At 39.7% G+C, this 24111-nt stretch overlaps 1 protein-coding gene across 2 annotated transcripts; it reads right to left on the bottom strand.

Moving 5' to 3' along the window:
• Positions 1 to 22695, bottom strand: CLCN4 (chloride voltage-gated channel 4; the record flags this gene model as incomplete). 2 transcript variants are annotated; one of them, XM_079536189.1, is made up of 11 exons in its annotated part: positions 1 to 91; positions 1491 to 1707; positions 4385 to 4783; positions 7192 to 7378; positions 9680 to 10225; positions 10759 to 10839; positions 10932 to 11138; positions 12967 to 13089; positions 18019 to 18206; positions 22108 to 22207; positions 22549 to 22695. In XM_079536189.1, the coding sequence occupies 11 exons, from the start codon at positions 22690 to 22692 to the stop codon at positions 1 to 3; spliced, it is 2283 nt and encodes a 760-aa protein (XP_079392315.1). The 2 variants fall into 2 exon arrangements, with proteins under 2 accessions (XP_079392315.1, XP_079392314.1); XM_079536188.1 differs by lacking the exon at positions 10759 to 10839 and having other exon boundaries at positions 22549 to 22653.
• Between the last annotated feature and the right edge of the window lie 1416 nt (positions 22696 to 24111).

Below are 24111 nucleotides of genomic sequence, written 5' to 3'. Positions count from 1 at the left end.
CTAGTTAAACATGATAGATTCAGGGTCCTGGTTTGCCATTTGAGCCATATGTCGTAATACATCCTTTTTAGTTATGATACCCAGCAGCCTCCTAGAGAAGAAAAGGAAAGGAAAGGTCAGCGATCATCTCGTATATCATCCATGTTTTCCTATTCAGCTGCAGAGACATTTTGTTAGTGCTTCCATATAAAGCTGTCCATACTCTCCATTTTCCAATGATTATCTTTTATAAAAAAACATTCATACTTCATGTATTTTTGCTACCTCAACTGTGATTGTTAACTAAAATATCTCCTTTGTTGGAAAGCATGATTCAGTGAGGAGCTACAATGACTGGTGCTTCATATGACAAAGTAATGTATTTCCTTGCATCAGCAGCACAAAACCAAGACACCAGTGACCTATGTAGGACATACATGGAGTTTATAGTACATAAACTATACTAAAGTATGGACTTTATGAAATTCTCACTGTATGACATCGTAATGACTTTAAATTTGCTTGATAATTTCTCATCTATGTGACCTTAATGAACTGTAAGAAATATGAGGCCTATTGAGTATCTGACCCCAAGTGTAAAAAATTTCCTAGCACTCAATGTTCCAGGGTTTTTATTTTCAATCCTTGAAGGCAATGAGGCACTGAATTTTGAAATTGTCATTGATAGAATTATTCCACATTTAGTCTGATGAAAGTCCTAGAAATCGAGATCAAAATTTCCAAATCTGAGTACCTCAAATCAAGACCTAATTAATGGTCCTCATATTTTTATTGTTGAGCACAATGCATTGACAGATTATATGCCCTATATTTAAATAACAGGAAATGTTTTTGCAGAAGATTCGATTTTAATCTTTCACATTTGAAATCGATAGCTCTCTTTTTGCAATCTTGCCATAAAGTTTCTTCTTATCACCAGATCATGTGCTGAACAGTGCTCCTACAATAACTGAAACCCCACTGGATCCATGGGATGTTATTTTTAGTGCACACTGTACAGCTTTTTACTCTTCTAATTTCATGTTTGCTTACGCTTCTTCAGTAGTTTTCATGAACTTTTATTTTTTCATAAGCATCTAATCTGGCTGGATGTCTGCGAAAAGACACATCATTTGCAAACAATACTACTTGCCAGATTTGCCTTTGTTGAATATGAAACTATAGTGGGAGTCAGAACAACTTCCCATGTATTTGTCTATCGTTACCCTATCTAAAGGACAATACACAAAGGATTTGGGAGAATGGTGTGAACACCTGCTAAAGGCCATTTTGGTTGTGAGTCTGATATTTTTTCTTCCCTGGAGGGATGCCAGATGAACTTTTCTTAGTTTTTGCATCCACAGAATAGAATAAAATCATTCATCTGAGTGTCTCAGAGGTGCTGATGAATTAGTTATTGTCTATAGTCGGCTTTAAATGGGAAAAGGAGTGTTTTTATTAATGCTAATGAAAATCTCCTGAGATTCTTGAAGCATCCAGCTTCTACTCACCCACTGCGAGTGACAAGACACTGTCGGAGTCCAAGTTTCCGGAAGATATCTACCACAGTCTCCATCGGTGTGTGGTCAGTGACAGTGAAAGGGCTCAGGTTGAGAATACGCCGCAGCTTCAGAGGATGGGGACTATTGGGTGGCAGTTCTGGAGGATCTTCAGTGAAATACACAATGGAGTTGCTCACCACCCCATCTTGACGCTGTCTTGCATTCTCTGTGCAACAGGAAGATAGAGGGAGAGGGTGAGTCAGGCTTGAAAACAGGCTTAATTACAAGAGCAAAAAATATATCCCTCTTTGGAAAGCAGTGGCAGGAGCAGACTTTTGTCTTAAATGTTCTGAGGTACTGGGAGTTGAAGTCAAGGAAAAAACTTGAATTTCCTTGAGATATTGTTTCCTTGATATATCTGAAGCAAATGATATTTTTAGACATATATACTTCTTCTTGTTTGAGATAATACTTTCCTAAATAAAAATGGGGCTCATTACATTCATTAACATCACTAATCCAATCTCTGTCAAATTCAGAAGATCATATATAGTTTCCTCCATTGTGAGAATCACAACAGAAACTTCTATTGCATTCCTGAAGGAGAGGCGTTCCACTCATTTTGGAGCTGTGAACTTGCTACCCGATTTCTGAGTGGAGCTGAGAAAATCTGGGTGTTGTAAAAAAGCAGTAAAAGACTCATTCACATCCCAGTGACCTAGGAGATGTATGTGTGTTATTCTGTACTCGCACAACTCTGGGATCCAGGGTGAACTATGTAGTTTTGCACTTAATTCCTCAAGTAGAGTTTATATACCCGAATTTTAAAAGGGCAGAAAAAATAAGCCTTCTGCTTAATGGAAAATAGCATAAGAAGGAAATCAGTCTGATACATTTTTTTCAACAAGTATTTGAACCTTTTCAAAAAGTCAAAAGCTTCAATACGTACTCTGATCAAACTGTGAACTTTACACTACATTAGGAATTTACATGATCAATATGAGCCTTGTGCTTTATAATATGACTTTACAAGAATTCTTAGCACTGAAGTGATGTATTTTCTTGGTAGTGTTTACCTCATTTTTATTCATCATTACAGGTTACAATATTTGAGATGGATTTCCAAAGGATAAGCAACTTCTCTCTCCTCAGAACTGGTGTATCTTGTATTTGGCTCAGAGGGTTAAAGTTTTCTTCTTTTCCTCTTTTTTTTTTTTCTTCTCTGTAGAAATTCTTGGAAATGGTAGGAATTATTATCTTTGATTAATAGAAGTTGCTTCTGTTCTTGAGAGGTACAGCAAATCAGACATACTCAAAGCATATGTATATATTCTTGGAGGTCATTTCCATCAATCAAAGTGCAGAAATCTGCTTCTGTGACTTGTAATGTGTAGACAGTAATGGTTTCCAACATGTTCCAGCTGCATTTTTTTCCTTTTAACGATCTTTGTCTTGTAATATTTCTGCAACTGGAGCAGTTTTGGCTCAACCCTAATATCACTATATTATATGATTCTCAACCTTCTCACCCCACATATTACAAGCCTTATTGCAATTTATAGGAATGATGCTAACTTTGTCTCATCTTGTTTTGATTCATACATCTAATTTCAAGTGTGAACATGCTGCATAGTTCTTTGATATATGATCTGTGGTAAGAGGTAACATTAATCAAAATTAACTCCCACCTTTTGATAAAAACCTTTGACAGCTAGGTATTTCCTTCCTGAGCATGCACCCAAAACAACAGGCACAAGTACTTTAGTTACCACTTTGCTGTTCCCAAGGCAGCAATGACTCTGGACAACAGTGATTAACCAAAGCCATGACTTCACTCCTGAAAGATAAACATCTCTCTAGAGAAATTTGAATGATATAATACTTTTGAGCAAATTCAGTGGTATCATAAAAATGGTGGACTTTGTGTGCAGTCTCACTGGTTGGAGAATTTAAAGGTGAAACAGATGAACAGACGATTTTTGCAATCGGTGGGTAAGAAAAACAGATACAGATTAGCAAAAGGAGCAAGACAAATGGATGATAATGACTTTATAAAGTAATCTGTGCAGAAGGCTTTTGTCTTAGAGCGTGGATTAATTCTCCCAAATGTGAAATGGCCTCTCAAATTCAGGAGTTCGCAGCCTATGTTAACTATGTTGCTCTTCCAGCTCTGCACTGGGCAGGCACATTATAGAGGCCACCTGGCTTGTGTCCAAGACTCAGTCATTTGTACAGAAGCTGGCCAAATGTAAAAAGAGCTTTACGGAGTCAAGTACTGTAAAGCAGAAGTCATCTAAGGTGGACACGTATATTCTCAGAGTGTGACTGACGACTTAAGTTCGCCTGACTTACCTACCTGCTCAACAAGGAGGTACAGAGGGATGCAATCCTGGAAGTGCTTTGGAGCAATGAGAAGTGGTATTGCTATTCACTTTACAAGGACCAGGCATTTCTAGAGATTGCTTAGTGCTCCACAGTTGTAAGAAAGAAATGGTGCGGAAGTAGATCATGAGGCGGAGAGCTGTATGTGAGCCAGGATTTTATGCAGGATTCAATAGTTATTGCCTTCATCTAAGAGGTCAGTTGTGTGAGGGAATTGAAGTACTTCTCCAGTGTATTCCCTCAGCCACCACACTGCAGATGCACAATTTGTCAAGCAAGAGAAAGCTGAGGCTTCTTAGTTGAAGTGCATTTATCTCTATATAGTGTGACATGTCATTGTATGGTGGCTAGTTCAAACTGAGGATGCATTCTGAGTGGCATAATGTTGTGAAGGAAGACATATAGTTGTGAGCCTGACTGCTTTTCAGACACTTCCACTTAACAGAAAATTGTGAATAACACAGTTAACATCCCACATTACCAAAATCAAATTTACACGTATACTGATACTGTCTACTCACTTATTGCAAGAATGAGCTCTCGTCTTTGTGCAAATCCAATAAGTCTCTCCGAGTCTTTTGAAACCACAACTGGGAAGCCATTGTAGTCAGTCTCCTTAATTAGTGTCTCAACATCCTCCACAGTCATGCTGTCCTGTGTCAGAACAGAAAGAGGAGCTTCACCACGTCTTGGTCTCATGACGTCTGTTGCCAGAGTTCGGTGGGTGAATTCATCCTTCACATCTAGAAACGGGTAACCGTTGAGATGGATGTGAGCTTCATAGATCCCTTCTTTCCCAAAGGCATCTGCCACCCACTTGCTTGTGACAGCTGCAGCCATAAGAGGTACAATATACTCCAAGCCTCCAGTTAGCTCAAACATAATCACCACCAAAGAGACCGTCATTCGAGTAACACCACCTGGCAACAAAGAAAGCAGTCACTCAGTTCTCCAAAAGTATACCTACTAAGCAACTCATTTATTTTTTTGCGTCTTGCAGTTTAAAAGTTACAAAATTATTCATGCTGAATACTTTGCCCATATATTTTGTGAAGTATTCGGGGGCTTATTTAACTGAAGAAAGATATTTTTCATCTGCTGCAATTTTCATCAAAAAGATGGAGCAAAGTTGCTCAAGCCAAAGATGTAAACTATGAAAAACAAAGAATTTATGCAACAAGACTGAGCTATCAATCCAGAAGGCATGCAAAAACTTCAGCTCTGCTGGATACTTGGGAAACTAACACTGAATCTTTCTGTTGACTTTCTAAAATAACTCAATAACTCCAAGAATTAGCAAAGTTCCATGGCTAAGACAGGCAGTATTACAGCTCTGGGAGCTTTGACAGCTGGCCTTCACATTGGATTACCTATAGCATTCATACTGAAAAGAAATCTAAGCATTACCTTCAAGTGTGTCACAGTTACAAAATTTGAGGTATGGACAGTTTAGGGCCACTACAAGCTACATTACATTAGTTTAATACACAGTTTGAACTGAGACAACTTGGTTTCAGGCCATTTAGGCTTGCAGCTCTACATGCCTGAGTGTAGTTATAGTTATATTTTTCAATTCAGTCTTTTCATTTTATAAGCAAACTTCTTACTCTTTCAGTTTACATTAAAGGATAAATATAATCATATATCTGCAGACAAGTGTGTATGTATTACTGAATTATTAGGTAACATTTCTTTGCCTCTGTTCAAAAGGTAAACGTAATAAATCCGCTATTTTTAGTCCTCACAATGCAACATCATTTTGGATGAGAGGAATCAGCAAACAGGTCATTTAACAATGTTTTTATTCTACAACATACACGAAAATTAAGTTTTTGATTATTTAACACGACAATCTGGATATAACTTTCGTCTCAGGAATGTCTTAATGACCGAGTCTGAGAAGTTGAGAGGAGATACCACTGTAAGGATCATTTAATACTTCCTTTGTTTCTTACAGCCTTTCCCTACGCAAGACAGAACATTGGCCTTAAGAACAAGTGCTGACCATGCCATTGTATGTTTCAACATACTGCTAAAAGCACTGCACCTTGATTTGAACTTTTTAAAGAGGAAGTGACTGTTGGCCAGAGAATCAACTGGAATACCACAGCAAAATTCGTGTTATTTATTTTGTGAACAGTAAGATCATTTATGGATAAGAGAAAGTGCTTTATGCTTGCTGAGACTAAGATTCATTCTAGCTGTTGTTACATGTCTGCATTATAGCAGTCATCCAGATTGCTTTTATAGCCTCTGGAGAGAACAGTCACCATCAAGGATAAATTTGCCTGATGTCTTTTGCCAGATGAGACTGAACTTCGCAGTATTTCATTTTTAATGTATGGACTGTGAAGGGTATCAATGCATCTCAGGTGTCAGTGGCTACATTACAGACTGTAAATTTAGACAAGCAAATCCCACCTTCAGTTCCCCAGTAAATGATCACACAAACAATCCTATTTCTTTAACAGGACACTCTGAAACTGAAATGTCTCCAGCTCTTCCCTGAGTGTATCTTTCCCACTGTTATTTCATCATCTTATGATTCTATCAGTGATGATAACAAAAGGAGGTAAAACATGCACATACTGAAAGAGAAAGTCATGATAGGACAAAAATGCATTCAGATGGTATTCTTCAACATTCCTGTTAGATTTATAACTAGAAATTTAATATGTGAGGTATGGTTCAGTGACCTAGCGTTACTAGTTAACAGGTCATTCCTGTAAAATCCAACGAATCCTAGCAATTTGATGTAATCAGATGTTGGCCTACAGCCAAAATGAAAACAAAAAGACAGCTCAGTTGATCAGAGTTTGACACACAGCCATAATAATACCCCAAGTTTTTACTTCTATGTAGCTTAGGATTTGGCCAGACCTGAGAATTTTATTCCCCTCACTAGAGAGGGAACACAGTCTAAACAAGAAGTAGCTTTACTCCAGCTACAGTGGATTTCATTATATCTACGGGAAAAAGCAAGCAACCAGCATAAATTACCACCATCACTCCTCCTTGGAGATCCGTAGCCTAACTTTATTTTATTTTCCTCATTTGTGCACTATTGGCAGATCAAAAAGAGTAGGCACTGGTGACTGCAAGTCTCTCTTGTTGACTTGTCTACACGTGTAGAGAACTCTTGTTGCCTTCTCTCTTGTGAACCACTGGGGAGACCCTTTGGAGAAGCTTCCCATGCTTCAGCCCGTCACATCTATTACATTCAGAAACACCAGCATGAAACCTAACACAGACACAATACCCACTTAAGCAATTTGTAGGTTCCTAAGTAGTGGTGTTACCCATGCACAATGATCAGCATGTACTGTACCCAAGCAAGCAGCCGCTCCCACCATAGCATAAAGTCCTGGCGTGACGCAGTCTGCCCCAGGTCTGCACCAGTTCCTGAAGATGATCCAGTCATGATGGTGATAGGCCAACTGCTCTACTCCAATTCCAACCATCCTGCCAGCCATGGCTCCAACAGCCATACTGGGAATGAAAAGGCCTGAAGGAATCTTGAATAAAATATAGAAGCATGAGAGCACTGGCAAAAAAAAAGATCAGTAATGAAATTATACATCAAGCAATTAATTATTTATTTTTGGCAATAAGAAAACCCATTTCCATTATTAAAAGCTAGATCAGAAGGTCATAGTTTTTTTGGCAGCTTATAGTGATGTTCCTTATGTTTTTCCATAGGTTTATACAGTGACTTTGCATGGCTGCATGAATATTAATAGCTTTATATAATTCAAATGCATTTTAGAAGCCATTTGGAACTCTTCCTGCAGCATCACACTGAACTTGACAGTTAAATGGTGGTTTTGAGTCATAGTCTGATTTTAAAGTAAAGATATTCCTGGTTTTTCATTTATTGCTTCCTCATCAGGAGCTACTGATGGCTGTGTCAAGGGCTCGAGAATAAGCTTAACTGAAAATCATGTCTTGAGTTCAGTCTCTATCACGTGAAGTATTTTACAGCTTTGTTACTAGTCCTTCAGGCTAAATCAAACCAGATTTTAAATTAAATGTCAAACAGAATAAAAATTTAAGGATAGGAGGCCGAGTGCTCAGAAGCAGATATTTCTTCATCTCAGATTGCTATGTATTTGCCTGGAAGATTTATGAATCATTTCCTTTTTGTCTGCTAAACACTAAAGTCACAGATCACTTAAAAAAAACAGTATTGAAACCAAACCAAACAAACAAACAAACAAAAAGCAAACACACAAACTACCACAAAAACAACAGGCCATTCTTCTTCATCTAAGTGAACTTTTTCTCAGATGTCAAATTGGAGACAAATTTCCTGGTGGAGAAGGCAACTCAGAATGACTGCAAAGAGCCCACAAGCATCAAGTTTGAGGTTTTTAAAGAAAGATTTTTCTATGATGTTTTTACATGATTCTGAAATTATACCTTGAGCTTCCTAGAGAGCTAAACTAACAATCTTTGTCCAGATGCTGGAGCTATCTCATCCCCAATATACTGTTAGTTTTTCTGATACAGTCAAATTGAGCCTTCTAAATTTGCTGGATATGGCAATTTTATCTGTTCTTTTTCAGAAGAGTTGAAACTATCAGTTGCTACTAACAACTTTTAAATAGATCAAATTAAGAATTACATGCCAAATAAAGAAGCAAAATCAGAAGTTTTAGATAATAACCAAGTTTAGCAAAAACTGGCTCCCAGCACCAGCACAAATCACAGTCTGTAGTGAAGGGCATCTCTTTTCAAGTCCTTCCCCTGTATCCCCTTTGGATATCTTTAATATCCAAGCACTCCTAAACTCTCACTCATTCTCCCTGCTCGAGAAATCAGCTGGACTTAGCCACCCATTCTGACTGACCTGAGCCCCACTCAGTTCTTGTCATCAATGGGGGCCCAACTGGAGAAAACATGAAAGAAATACAAAATTCAAAAAAAAAGATTTTTTTTTTGGAAACTGGCCTTCTAGAGCATAGTTTTCCAGTTATTCTGAGTTTTCTCAGAATAACTTCGTATCATCTGCTGCAGTCAGATCTGGAATTACATGCTCACATAACGGGAGATGTAGACAAGACAGATACGTTTTTATATAGGCTCCAGCACTCAGATATGCAGAACTCTCTGCAATCGGCTTTGTATATACTGAAAGCTTGGATAAATTGTTCTTGAATCCTTCATCACCCATTTATGGGGAGAAGAAGGATTGGAAGAAAAAGCTGTGAGTCTAGAATAATCAAATTATATATCCATCAGTCCTCCCACTCCCTCTTTTTTCCAGGCTAACGTGCTTAAAGAGATTCAAAGACAGAAGTTTTCACCTACTTTTAAATCTTAGTTAAGTTTTAAATGTGTAAATCTGTAAACTGAGAACTATTACTTCCCTGAGCATAGTTAGCTTGAGGCACATTAAGACATTAATCCAAACAAGACAAACAACAATGTAAACAGTCCGTATTTCTGACAGAGCTGAAAGACAGCTGCAGTGGAAATCATGCTGAATTTGCTCCTTTGCAGCAGTCAATTTAAATACTCTTCCAGATATCTTTTTCACTTAATAAAACTGGAGTTAACTAAAAGGTGCAGAAATGCAGGACTTGTCGCTTTGCTGCAATTGTGCCCTGCAGAGAAAGGTTTTGGCAGGCCAATGGAGCACTAGGCATCACAGTGGCCCACACATGGCTGAAGGTAAGTCAGAGGCACCCAAACCATGTGATACAAACTTGAACTGCTGACTGCAACCCATTTGTGCCTTGGGACATGTAGACAGCATCATTCAGCACACTACATGAGAAGTGCCACAGTGAGCTCTTCACCAGTCCCCAGTTTACCTTCATGCCGAAAGTGAATATTGTGATGACAATTTTAAACACCAAAGCCAAGGCGAGCTGCCACATGGCAGTGTAGACTCCAGGGCCAGCAGGTCTGTCAGGAATGTCATCCACTGGCCGGGTCATGTTTGGGTCATTGATGTAGTCGCAGAGCTGGGAGGACTCCAGAGCACCGCAGTCATTGAAGAGCTCTGAGATCAGCTCACTGGTGCTCCTCCGGGTGTACGGGTTGGGGTAGGCGATGATGGCAGTGATGGCTGTTATCACAATAACTTCCAGGACCGGGTATTTCCCAAGCCTGGTGGTTTTTCGCCTCCTACACCAGGCAATGTTGCAGCGGATAAAGAGGGTCCCCCAGAGGCCACCGAAGACGCCAAGAAGAATGAAGGGGAAGAGCTCAGCCATGTACCAGGGGGTATGGTACTCCACGTAGAAAAGGACCAGTCGGCTATTTCCAAAAGGATTGATGGACCTCAGTGTGAAGGCAGCCACAAGAGCAGCGAAAAATGACCTCCAGAGGGTTTTCAGGGGAAAGTAATAGCTGACCTAAAATCAGAGACAAGCAAACTTCATTGAGTGTGTCAGAGGTTGCTGGCTTTAGTTATTCATCGGAGTACAGTAGGCTGCTGTAGTTTGTTCCTTCTGTGACTTTGCATCTGACTGTACTAGGAACACCAGATCTTATGGCAGCCAGAACATGTTCACAAAGGTATTAGAAAGGGCATTTTGAGGTTTGGATGTGGAGCAGCAATCGATGAAAAATCAATAAATCTAAATTTAAAGAAAGTAAAACAGATGCTTCATAGGTCTGCCCATGCAACAGTTACCTTAAAGCCATAGAAAGCTCAGCACAATGACACATTTACAGACTGAATCACATTTTTCCAGAAAGACAGTGACCTTCTTTTATTTGAATTATGCTAAAATACCTGGCTAAATCTTATTACTAACAATCAAAGTTTATTTTTGCTTTACAAGAAAAATAACCATATAAATATTTGAAAAATAAAATGAATCTTAGAAAAAGGCATCAAAAGAAGATATGTATTTATTGAAACAAAATAATTGCCAGCTCTCACCTCTTCCAGGCTAAAAAGTACACCTCCAATTGGAGCCCCAAAGGCAACAGAAACTCCTGCAGCTGCTGCAGCTGAAAGAACCTACAAAACAAACATTAATGTACAAAGCGTGAGTCCTTTGAAACACTGAGCATCTGGAAAGGGAAATAAAGGATGATTTGAGCCAACCTCACCTCTCTTCTTTTTCCTTCGTTCTTGCTGTACTTTGAGAAAAGGCTGCTGAAGAAGTTTCCGCAGCAACAGGCCACGTGGACTAAGGGCCCTTCTTTCCCAAGACTGAGGCCTGAAGATACCACCAGAACCAAGGTGACTGTTTTAATCAAAAGTGTCCACTTTCCCAGGTAGCCCCTAATAATGAACCCACTCAAGATGGTTTTTATCTGGAAAGCAGGAAGAACATGTTGAAGAGAAACCTTTTCTACTCTGAATTTGCAAATTGAGTTAAAACCTCAGCGGAGTTAAAAATCACAGATTGCTTGGGAAGCGACAGTGATGGAGGGAAAGAAGTCCTAGGTAGGGCAGCTATCCCACAGTGTACCTGAACAGGGGGGAAGTGTTACTGTTATTATGGGTGTTCCCCTGAGTTGGTAAGGAGTCTCATACAGATCAATAGAAACATGAAACTCTTACATATCTTCTTGGCTTACAGGATCAGAGTTAAACTCGACTGAACTATAACAAAGCAGAGAGAAAAAGCAAATAAACAATCACAAGCCATTTCCAGTTAAAACAAGAAATAAAATGTTCTAAATATTTGGAATGGCCGTGACGTAAAAGCATACAAGTATTATGAAATTAGAAAGCCCAAAAGATCTTATTTTTACACATCTTCTCTTAATTTGGCACATGAGTGGCTAGGACAGAGCACAGTGCACATGCATGAAACAGCGACTGCACGGGGATTTAAGTTTGGAAACCAGCCCTGGAAACAGACTAGAGTTGAGTGCCACTGTCACGTGTTTCCCCACACAGAAACAATGACCATGGGGATTGGAAAGCCATGTCCACTTTTAGCAGCAGTCCACTTTTAGCACTTCTCCCACTTCAGCAGTGGGAACAAGAATGAGGAGTTGTATTGTCATTGCAAGTCAAATCTCTACTTTATGGACTATGGTTTTAAAAAAGTAATTAAGACTGAGCGTGTTTAAATAAGTCATTTTGGTGGATTCATCTTAACAGGAAATACAGTTGAAAGCATTTATTGCATTCAAATATAGGTATCAAGTAAAACTGATTTTGAATGGCACAAATGGTTCTGAAATTTATTTTCTATAAACCAGATTTAATTATGAAAAACGTTTCAAATTATTTGCAGGATTTTTTTCCTTATTGGCTATGGAATATTTTCCTGCTTCTTCTATGGATAAAGAACTAGCCTAGTCTAGTATTAGATATGGAGCAGGGGTTTGGAACATGATGATCCTTGAGGTCCCTTCCAACACAAGCCATTCTATGATTCTATGAAAGAAAGTATGTACAGATTTCTAAAATTTAAACCATTGGCTCTTTTGGATATTGTTAAGTAATAATCTCCATAGTTTTATAGCACTTTAAATGAAAGACTGCTCTGATTTCAAAAACTGTGAGTAGTTATACTACTTTAATTGCAGGGGTCCCCGCTTCAACGACTACATCTGGGCTTAAGCTCAAAACATTAAAACTGATCAGAGATTCTAGCTGTCGTAATGTCATATCAGCATGACATTGTGTATAAGGACACAATTTGCAGCCAGGCATTTTTCAGACACCTCCAATGATGGGCATCTCAAATCTTCAGTTACTCAGGAAATCTTAGGTTTGTTGTCCTCTCCCTTTACTTTAGTTTGCTCTTGCTTAAAGTATAACCTAAAAATTTCTGCTGTTTATACCCGGCCCAAGTATTTTCATCCAAGGAAAGCACAGTATAATCTCTTAGTGAATAGTCACAAAAAATTGGACTTCATAAACTGATGACAGGGAGCTGTCGATTTTTAATTCAATATACATTCTTCTTCACTGCCAGAGGTTAACAAGTCACAGTGGCATTTGAACATTTTCTACTATGTAAAATTCTGATTGTTACCATGAACACAGGTTAGACAAAGGAATGAAGACACATGAGGTTTATTCCTATGCTATCTCATAGTACAGTTCTGGAAGAAGAAAAGGTAGCAAATGATCTTTTCTTTGGCTCAGTTTTTAGATATTCATCTGTAAAGAGAAACTCACCTCTGGGATTCCGGAGCCGCAGGCATAGGGAGCAAACACCCTGACCAGGGAGACTGCCAGGAAAGCAAAACATAGAGCCCACAGAATGTACAGAAAATAGTTCAGAATGTAAGCACTCGCACCCTAGAAAAATAACAGCAATGCCCATAGTTAGACAAATACAGGATAGTAAGTGCCATGTTTCTTCTAGAGACGAGGGTGGCATGAAGCCTGGTCTTTTCATTTACATGCTAGTTGCTGCTTTGTATCAGGAAGGACAGATGACCTCATATGCTCCAAAAAATTTACTACCCAAGTGAAGAAGCAGCATTCTAATATATATATCTAACCCCATCCATTCAGTTTGTGAAGGACATAAAGGGCATTCAAAGAGCAGCTCTCCATACAAATGCTGATCTTTTCAAACTTTATCCCTGTGTATATCAGTGGCCAGTTCAGCTCACAGAGTAGAAGGGTGAAAGCATAAATAAATCCTTTCTTTCTATACAATACCATCTATGACAGAGTGAAAATCATTTGAAAACACAGTATCTTGACAAACATATCACATATCCTTGATATTTTAAAAGTATTCCAGTCATTAATTAAAGCCATCTGCATATTTAAACATAAACATATGGAAATGGAAACAGAATGGAAACAATAGTGATCATGAGCTGTGGCTGACTGTTCAGGACCATAGTGAAAGCACAGTTGGCAGTGCCCTGCAAGTTTTTCTGTCATTCTCCATGACCAAGTCAAAATCGTTGTTCAAGGTTGTCTTAAATTACTCCTCCCTCTTAACAAGCATAATTATTAGATACATTTCAAAAACCACACCTACACAGACAAAAGAGAACTCGGTTGAAGAAACTGGACTGATGCAAGGAGGTTTATTTTTCAAACAATCTCCTGCAACATGACACTGCAGAACAAAAAACAAGATGAAACTCAGTGCATGAGCTGGTATGAATTCTTCACCTCTCAGTGAACTCTTCCTACCGGATGCAAGCCCAGCTGCTGAAGAACATCAAGGCACTTTGCTCTTACAGGACAGCAGCGTGGATATCAACATTGCGGTAAATCAAGTAGGAAAACAGGCTTTAATCAGTTGTATCGTATCTTCTGTTAATGGCCAGACCCAGTTTCTAGTCATTAAAAAAAACCTTAGCACTGTGAAGTGTCTCTGTTTGTAAGTTTGAAAGAAACCAACCCTTAAAAACATGAATCCTTGCTAAGCCTCATTTTCCTGATCTCTACCCAATTGAAAAAACAGCAAGGAAACCACTGCCCTTAATCTTGTGGATATATTTGAAAGGGCAATTTGTTAAGTTCCTCTTATGCTTGCTGACATTAGCAGCTGGCCTTGCTAATAAAAACAGTACAATACCATCCTGCAGTGCCCTGAGAACCTAGCAGTCATGGATCTGACACTCACAGTGATTGACATCTGTCTACAGCAATCATGGATGTATGTTGCTGCAGCTGAAGACAGCCTTGTTTCTTCATGAGTGTTTTCTCCTAGTGCTTTCAATTACAAACAGCTAAGGCAATATTTACTCTTCCTCCAAAGAAAACTGGATATGTTGTCCCAGGACAAAATACTGTGAACCTGGCTTAGCTCCAAAGACTAATGCCATCACAAAAATGTGGCCCTACAACACTGACATAAAGCTGCAGTTCTGATTCTAAATTCACTTTATTCTAACTAACTTCATTTCTTCTTACTTCCACTTCTTTCACACCTGAGAAATCAGATGAAAACTATATCAGCTCATTACTGCAGTCACACATATACCTACTGCATTGTGGCAAGACCTCACAAGATTCTACGTGGCCAGTTCAGTCTTATCCCTAAGGACAGCCCTCACTGTTACATTTTCCAGATATCTGTTTTCCTACAGATCCAATTGCAGCGGTTTCTAATGATTAAAAATAAAAAATCCTTTGGGAAGTGAAGTAGTAGGAACTCAGTATAGCAAATGGGTCATTTCTCATTCATTATATGCATTGAACCAGAAAAACATCTATACTGGAATCAGAGACTGAAAAAGCTCATCAGTGGAGATGATCCTGCTAACATCTTTTCCAGCAGTGGCTCTGAGGACTCACCCTGGCAGCAATAGTGATGAAGAAGCAGTGGAACAGAGCAAAACTTTATATTTTAGTTTACAACTACCTAGCAACATTTCAGATCTGGTTTCAGTCCAGATTAAGTACAAATTGAACATAATTGAAAACAATTCTCACAAATTTAAAATTTTGAAATAAAACACATCCCTCAGGATGCCATCCATTGCTGGCCAATGCTTGTTTTCATAGAGGCAAAGAGCTCTATTCTGACTCAACTTAGGATGTCATAGCTTGCAGACTTCCTCCTATGGACTTTATAGCAATATGCATCCTTAAGGTTCAGTACTGACAGATTCAAGGCTGCAAAGTTGGGAAGTGGGTCCAAGATGTAGAGAGGCTTCCTTGGCTTGCAACCTTCACGACAGGAGATCCAGCAGCTTGGACACAGTCCTGGGCAACCTGCTGTAGGTGGCCCTGCTTGAGCAGGCCTACACCAGATTATCTCCAGAGGTCCCTTCCAATCTCAACCATCCAGTAAGCCAGTAATAATCATGATCCAGTATCATGAGCCATGGAAGACATGTGGTCCTTCCCTCTAGCTTGTGTAGACATGAAGTGTTAGAATATAGGGCCCTCAGCTCCAGTGTAGTTGAAGGGCCAAGCTGCATCTGCAGAAGCTTTGAGGCACCAGATGTTGGCTAGAGATCTAGCTGAATTGGGTGGCATCTTATGTAATGTTAAACATCCATAGCTCCAGTGAATTTGAGTTTTTGAAACTCTTGTATTACAACACTCTTTATGTGCTTTTGGTTGGTCTACAAAACAGCAATTAGGGGAAAAAACGTAGCCTGGGATGTTTCTGATGCACTACTATGTTTTCCATAACGATTTACGTCAAGACTGCTTTAGGCTCATTTAATAGGACTGGACTAAATCATTTTTCAAGAGATGCTATAGGAAACGTCACAATTATCAGTGAGAGCATTATGTAGAGGGTTTATCAGTCATAAATCAGAAAAACCACATGGAAGAAGTGGTCTAAATCTTAGTCCTCAAAATGTCAAATTTAGTTGACTATGATGAGAAAGAGTCACAGTCACACATAAAAAAAGTAGACACGTCTGATAGACTACCCTTGGAGAAATTGCCCTGAGAACTTTTTGTCTGGAATGTAATCCAAATTATTTCTCCTGTGCATTGCTGTTCTGCAGAGCAGCTACCCAAACGTAGAATACCAATTCAAGCAATACAGCCACGTTCAATAATAACAATAATAATAATCCTGAAACTTAATAACATTCAGTATATTATGATTCCTCTTAGAGTCCTCTAAAGATACAGGAATCATGTAGAACTTGCTCATGTTTGCAATACAACATAATTTTTACTTGCCAGATCCACATTTCTGTTGGAGTGTTACAGATCTTTGCCATGGATTTGTATATAATAGTAATATATGCTTCTTATTAATATTGCAATCTCCATTGGGTCATGGCAGCCAGAAAACTATGGATCTTAGAGCATCCTTTGACTAAAACTGAGAAAGAACCCTTTTTTCCCACAGTGACATGATACTAGGAGGTCATAAGCCCAGTTTGGATAGAAATGAGCTAAATTTTACATTGTCCACCTAGATGATACTTTTCTTATAAGCCACGGCATATAATAGTCATGATGGCTAAGTTTGTGCAGCAGGTGAAAGCAATAAATTTTCTCAAGGAAATGCTCTGTTTAAATATTCCAAGTTCTCAGAGTAACAGCATGTCAAACACATGCACAGGATTTCTAAACCCCATAACAATTGTAACATTCTACCCTTTTTTGATTTGCCACATTTTTTGTTCACTTAAATTACAACCCTGTCCCCAGTTCTGCAACATTATACCAAGGTAATATTTCTTCACTGTTACAAAGATACACCCATCTGAACCATCTGCTTATGAAGAACTGTGCAAGCCCGGAAAACCTCTGGCAAAGGCAAGTTTGGCATTGTGGACTGGAAGCTGTACAGAGAGATTTCTGCCTGTGATTAAGTGGTGGGAATGTTCAGGAACAGTAAGCACCCCATTACCTTCGCTACAGTTAATTACAAGTATGGAAAATTGGGTTGTGCATATTCACAGACACTCTCCTCTAGTATTACTTGAACTACAAACTGAAAGTGGCACTGAAGTGAACATGAATGACAATCTTGTACAGCAGTGAAGGTGCCCTCAAACATTTCCTGCAGGGTCGGACCTCCTCCACGCTGGAGGAAGATCTGAGACAATGTCTCCAAGTCACCTATTTTCAGTTGCCCAGCTGCAGAAGGTTTATGCCATAGAAGTATGTGTTTTCTTTCCTTTATTATTGCCTAAACTGCATTACTATTTAAAAACAAAAGTTCTGTTAGGGACTTTGATATCACATAAGCCCTTTCTTTCCAACGACACATCCATCTCACTACTCAATTTTGCCTCCAAGTTGCCTGTAAACATGGGGGATGTTTTTCAATACAATAATTTGAGTTTTGAGAGAATTGATATTATTCAATACATTGAATAGCTGAGGTGGAAACAAAATACCATGAAAGTACTGTCTGCCACAAGGGGTTATAGAAGGCTACCATAGATGTCTTAAAATTCAAAACTTCCACACATTCTGCCTTGAAACATTATCATTTGTACTGAAAATAACTACAATTAAAAAAAGAAGAAAAATAAAAGGATAGAAAAAAGGAGAGAGATATTTTCCAGTTTCTATCACAGATGGTGTTATAACAATGGGGCCTATCCTCAGCTATGCAGATATTGCTTGTGGTAATGTCTTTAAAAACAAACAAACAATAACAACAACAGAACAACTACAGCACCCATCAACCAACCAAACAAAAAAACCACGCATCTATTTCCATTCATAAAGTTTTCTCTTTCAGAGAATCTACCTGGAAAGATCACCAGCAAGTATGAAAAAGAGGCATTCCCTGGCTTCCCTGACCCACCCCAAAGAGGTCGCCCATACCTCTGATTGGTTTACAAGAAGTTCAGACCATTTCTGCCACTGGGGACATTTGTCTCTGTCATCAAAGGTCGTTTCGTTAGACGTCCAGCAGCACTGCTCGTGGCTGTACCAGAATGCAGACAGGCAGACACCTTCCTTCAGGTCTGTCATCCAATCCACAGCTAAATCTATCACTCCAGCTAACGTGCCTGGAAAAGGAAATGCATGAAAAGGAGATGTGGCACCGAAAAATACCAAGCCATGACGTAAATACATCTGTTTAAAATAAAAGCAAAAATACATCATCTGGGGAAGAAGCTGCAATATATCATAGAATCATAGAATCATACAATTGCTCAGGTTGGAATGCGTGGACATGCCAAAGAAGTGGAAGAAGCAGTGGGAGAACTGCAAAGAAACAGCCGTACCAACATGTTTGATCTATCAGCATTCTCTCCTAAAGCATTTTTTTTTAAATACTGTTATTTTCGTGCTGACTAATTGACAAAGATGCAGGCAGGCATACCATCTGATGCAGGTCAGCAGGGCTGTGTGTAAGGACTAGGCCACAGGGCCCAAGCCACACTGTGCATCTCAGGGGTGGATAGGACACTGCTGCTTTCCTCCAGTCCTTCTGGTCCCAAGACGGCAACCTTTTAAAAGGATGCTTTCAGTGCAAAAACAATATGGATGCCAAATTTTGACTTATGAACTTAGTGGAATCAGACTCTTGATGTGTGCATTCATTACCAATCCGAACACACAGATTAAAATTGCTCTTTAAATTCTCTCTTGGTGGACGTAAGCCCTATTTAAGCAGTCTCCCAGTAACTACACAGACCTACAGCGACATCCAGTGGACAGAAGACGCGTAAATTTCACGCGGTGTGACCCCAAGGGAAACAATGCTTTTCCAGTGTATTTTGTCGGTGAATTTCAGCGATATTAAAATATTTTGGAAAAGGTAATGGATCGTCTTTATAGTTTCAAGACTTTTATTTTTCCGCTTCCTGCTAAGTATCCAAACAGCTGAAGGGAGGAGGTGCGGAGGGCTTGCTCTTTTTTTCCCTTAGGAGTCAGTTCATTTGACCTGTAAATAAAGTTTCTGCTTTTTATTTCTGTGAAATAAGAAGAAAATAATAACAAGAATAATAAAATTCAAATAATTCACGCATGCACAACCTGCTTTTTATTCACAGAACCAAAAATAGTAGCATCTACTTGTGTGACCTGCCGTAGGGAACCTGCTTTGGCAGGGGGGTTGGACTTGATCTCTGGAGGTCCCTTCCAACCCCTACAATTCTGTGATTCTGTGTGATCCACAGGGCGTTATACATGAGCATATTTTCTAAGCATCTTAGGAAGAGTACCTGTCACAAACTCAACTACATTAGCAGTGTCGAATTTTTGTTGTAACAGAAGAGTATGAAGAACTATCCACAGAATCCTAGAATCACTAAGGTTGGAAAAGTCCTCTAAGATCATTTAGTCCAACCACCAACCCATCGCACCACACTCACTGACCACATCCCTCAGTGCCACATCCACATGTGTCTTGAACACCTCCAGGGACGGTGACTCCACCACCTCCCTGAGCAGCCTGTGCCACTGCATCACCACTCTTTCTGAGAATAATTTTTCCTAGTATCCAACCTGAACCTCTCCTGGCCTTTACTGAAGGCCTTTACTTCTCATCACATACCGGACAAAACCACAATAAAACAGGCTGCAGGAGCAGTGATGCCTGTAACAGTGATTTTATTTGTAGGCCTTGACTTTCTTTGCTCTTTCTTTCCATTTCCCCAGATGTCTTTGGGAATGATGAAATACATTTTTAGACGATTAGAAACCATCATGCTGTAACATCAGCATGCATAACTCAGTGAGATACAGTAAATTCTCCTCCAATTTTCTGAAGCTTTCAGGAAATAACAAAAAGAATCCTCAGCCCTTGAGCACAAGCACCAAATGCTGTGCCTCTTACATCTGTTGGTGGATTTATCATTCTCTGTTGTCACTCCAATCTTTGAAGTTCACATAATCCATAATCAACAATTTAATATTAATGCTACCTAGTAGAAGGTGCAAATAAAGGAAGCTTTTGAATGTTTTTCCCCTAATCAAGTGAACAACAGAGTAGGAAAATAACATTCAGTTCTCTAACACAAGCTTCCATGCACCTCTGTGCCTCTAAGAAAATGTGTGCAATTATATATTGAACTAATCCCTTTTTCTACATGGAATCCACATAAAGAGGAAAATGCTGTGATTTACTACACACATTTTACAGAGAAAATCACAAGAAGAAAAGACCAGTGCTTGCAGATTTATAATACAATAGTTATTGATTAATAAGCCCAGTGACCAGAACTAGATTTTATCCAAGTTCTAAATCTTTGCAACTTCAAGTGAAATTAATGGAAGTTGCAGAGAGCTCAGCAACCCAGAATGTCAATCCTTTAACTTTTAAGCTAGACATCTTAACATTGCTGTCTAGACACGTCACTGCGGAACTGCAGTATAGCATATGTTTATTTCCATATTTTTCCATCAAAGGAAATGAATTTGGTCCCCTGGTCTATACATCCTCCACCTGGAATGAAAAATTTAAGCTAACTTTAAACTCCTGAATAACTTTTCCAAGTGCCTTTGGAAATACATGGAGGCTCCTGCCATCCCCTCCCCCAAAAGTCCCACCTTGCTGGCCTCTGTCCCCACCAAGGCTGTGGCAGGGACACAGTTCCCTCATGCCCTGGATCTACTGCTGCTGCTTTCCCCTCCTCACCTCCCCTGTTCTTGCCCCTGGCAATGCCTGGATTCAGCTGCCCAAGAGCTGCCCCACAGCCATGCAGCTGAGCCAAGGCTCCATCTTTGACAGGCACAGAGTACATCTATCATTCCAAGAGCAGACAAAGTCTACAGCCCGGATCATGAGCACGCAGATATTTTTTTTCTCTTGCTGATTCACAAGTCCTTGCCCAATTAAAAAACAGACTAATCTCTATTCTTTGTGGTAAAACATGCTGTACTGCACTTGTGTCATCACAAAGTTTGCAGAAGTTAATGCACCTCAGCTCCAGCTTACCCTTGACCTGTAGTATGTAGGATAGATGTATGAGCATTAGAGCTTTAATGGAGGTTATCAGTTCTGGGTTTTGGTGCTGGAACGAGCTTTCATTGTGAACTGCAACTGAAACTCAAACCTTGGACTTTCTCCTTCTTCCCATCTCATTCACCCATCAAAACTACTGTGGAAAAATGTATACAACAGAACCATTTGCCAAAATGTCACTTGATCAGTGTTTTCTCAAGGCCTTCCCCAGCACTTCTAACACACCTGAACAGCTATGATAAATGTGTTAAGTTGACAGATAGCAGAAAAGAGATTTACACTGCTTGGAAACTGTGAAGCTTTGCACTGTGGTTCTACCAAGCACTGTCACACCAAGCACCCTGACATCACTGGAAAAATACAAAAAATGACAGCTGTTTCAACTTTATCATAGAAGTAGAGCTTTCCAAGTTGGAAGATGTGCTAGTGCGTGCAAAAGACAGGAGCAATTCGAGCAATTAATGAATTTGCCATCTGAGTTCAAACATGCTGTTAAGTGTAATGTCTGTCTGGCTTGAAAGCAAATGCAGAACTGAGTTTGAAATTGTATTTTCCCTTCATGCATATATAAAAAGATAACCAAGTGGACGCAATGATTTACAAAACTCCCTCTTGACTGAACACAGCCAACATTTTCTTTCCCCACATGACAACATCTACTTGCAGAACGCAATTAAGTGAAGACAAGGGGGAAAAAAATCTACAATAAAACTGCCTAGTTTGAATTGAAGACTCAGAAAGTAAAAATAGTCAATTGAGAGTAAAGTACTTACATACTTATTTTCAAAGAAAATCTCTCTATAGATTAATGGTGTTTTTTCCAAGCCAGCACTCAACAAGAGTGCTTTTATTGAATCTTATAACTGCAAGGATACATAACTATTTTCTTTAGCTTGAAGCACCAGTGAACAGAGAACGAAGTAAAGGGAGAAACAAATGGTACTGCAGCAAATTTGGGTGAGGTGGTTCCAGGAAAAAGTAATGTAACACACACATACCTGCCAGTAGTCCTATGAGAAGCATTACAACCCATCCTGACCAGGCATCCAGCAAACTCTTGATGAATTCCCATATGGATTCCTTACTTTTGCTTGTAATCTGAAACGATATGTACACTGAGTTGTGTTTTTGATTCAGGCTAACACAATTTTAGTGCATCGTGGCAAAACAAACAAACAAAAAAGTTAATCCAGGTTAAAAATTCTTCTACTCTCCACTCCCTCCAGTCCCAACCATACTTTAGAGATGCTCTTCCATAAATTGCAGAAAACACTTCCACATTTACAAACTCAGGATACATCAAACCTATATTTTTATAAGTTCTCCTCAAATGATACTGCAAAGTAGGAATTAAGGGCATTGGAAAACTGCTGCTTTTTCTCTCAGCTGAGATGGCCATAACTCAGGGTCTGTGACACACCAAGTCCAGCTGCCATTACCTTCCTATGGCGGTCAGTGTCACGTGATTTCTCTCGCAGCCAGTCAATAGTGTGGAAATCTTCATAAGTCCCAACGTCAGGAAAAGGCTCATCCAGAAAATCCATCAGGTTGCCAGAACCATTCATTTCTCCTGCATTAACCATATTAGGGTCTGTATATAGAGGGGAAAACAAGTTTTTCAGTAAATTCATGCAGCTTTTCCAGACATGTCAGAACCAAGTTTTCCAAAATCTTTCCACAAACTCAAGAAAACATGGCTCAGCAATTCTAGTGGGCACTTACTGAAGTCTATGCATTACCACTAGGAAAAGTATACTGCTGAAGACTACTTTAAGAACTTGGCAAACTTCTAAAATCCAGCACAAAAAAGTATGGTGCCCAAGTGTAGAAATACCACCTTTTTTTGCAAATAGTGCCCCAAAACCCAGGATGGTTCTGTTTCTTCTGCAAAGTTAAATGCTTATCGCATTCTGGAAGAAGTGCCCTACCTGCGGTGACGTTACTGAGAAGACAAAGTTACTAGCTCAGAAGACAAATGATAATGCACTAAAATTTACCACTTATCATTCATCTGGATTTTCAGACTACAGAAATGAAAGCAGAGAACCATCCATGACCATTGTCCTGAAGCCTCGGAAACTATACCTACTTCAGGTAGGTGTAGTTGACACCGTCTCCCATAGCACTATCCTGGAGAATGTGGCAGCATACAGCTTGGATAGTTGTACTCTTCACTGACTAAAGACTGGTTGGATGACTGGCACAGCGAGAGGTGAATGGAGCTCAATCCAGATGGCGACTGGTCATGAGCAGTGTTCTTCAGGGGTCAATATTGGGACCTGTTCTGTTTAGTATCTTTATTGACAAACTGGACAAGGGGATTGGGTGCATTCTCAGTATGTATCCAGGCAACACCAAGGTGGGAGGAAGTATCGATCTGCCTGGGGTAGGAAGGCCCTACAGAGGGATGTGGGTTGGTTGGATTGCTGGGCTGAGGCCAATTGTATGAGGTACAGCAAGACAAAGTGCCAAGATTACGCCTTGAGTACTGTGTTCATATTTGGGCCCCTCACTACAGGAAAGACATTGACACCCTGGAGTACATCCAGAGAAGGGCAATGCAGCCCTTGGTATCCATTGTTCAGCCTGGAGAAGAGAAGGCTTAGCAGATATGTTATTGCTCTACAGTGAGGTTATAGCAAGGAAAGGAGGTTATAGCAAGGTGGGGTTTGGCCTCTTCTCCCAGGTAATGTGTAATCTCCAGTGATAGGATGGGAGGTAATGGAACATTAGGAAAAATTCTTCTCAGAAAGAAAGGTGAGGCAGTGGCACGGGCTGCCCAGGGTGGTGGTGGAGTCACCATCCCTGGAGGTGTTCAAGAAATGTGCGGATGTGGCACTGAGGGATGTGTGGTTAGTGGGTATGGTGGGGATGGAATTACAACTGGACTCGTTGATTGTAGAGATTTTTTCCAACCTTAGTGATTCTCTGAGATCCTCATCAGCACAGAATGAAGTTGCCTTGTAACTACTGTACCTCTCTTTCCCACTGAGACCTCAGAA

The sequence above is a fragment of the Tetrao urogallus genome (assembly GCF_951394365.1).
Source record: "Tetrao urogallus genome assembly, chromosome: 1".
Classification (NCBI taxonomy): domain Eukaryota; kingdom Metazoa; phylum Chordata; class Aves; order Galliformes; family Phasianidae; genus Tetrao; species Tetrao urogallus.
Note: the sequence above shows the minus strand (reverse complement) of the source record. Positions and strands in the feature narration are given on the sequence as shown.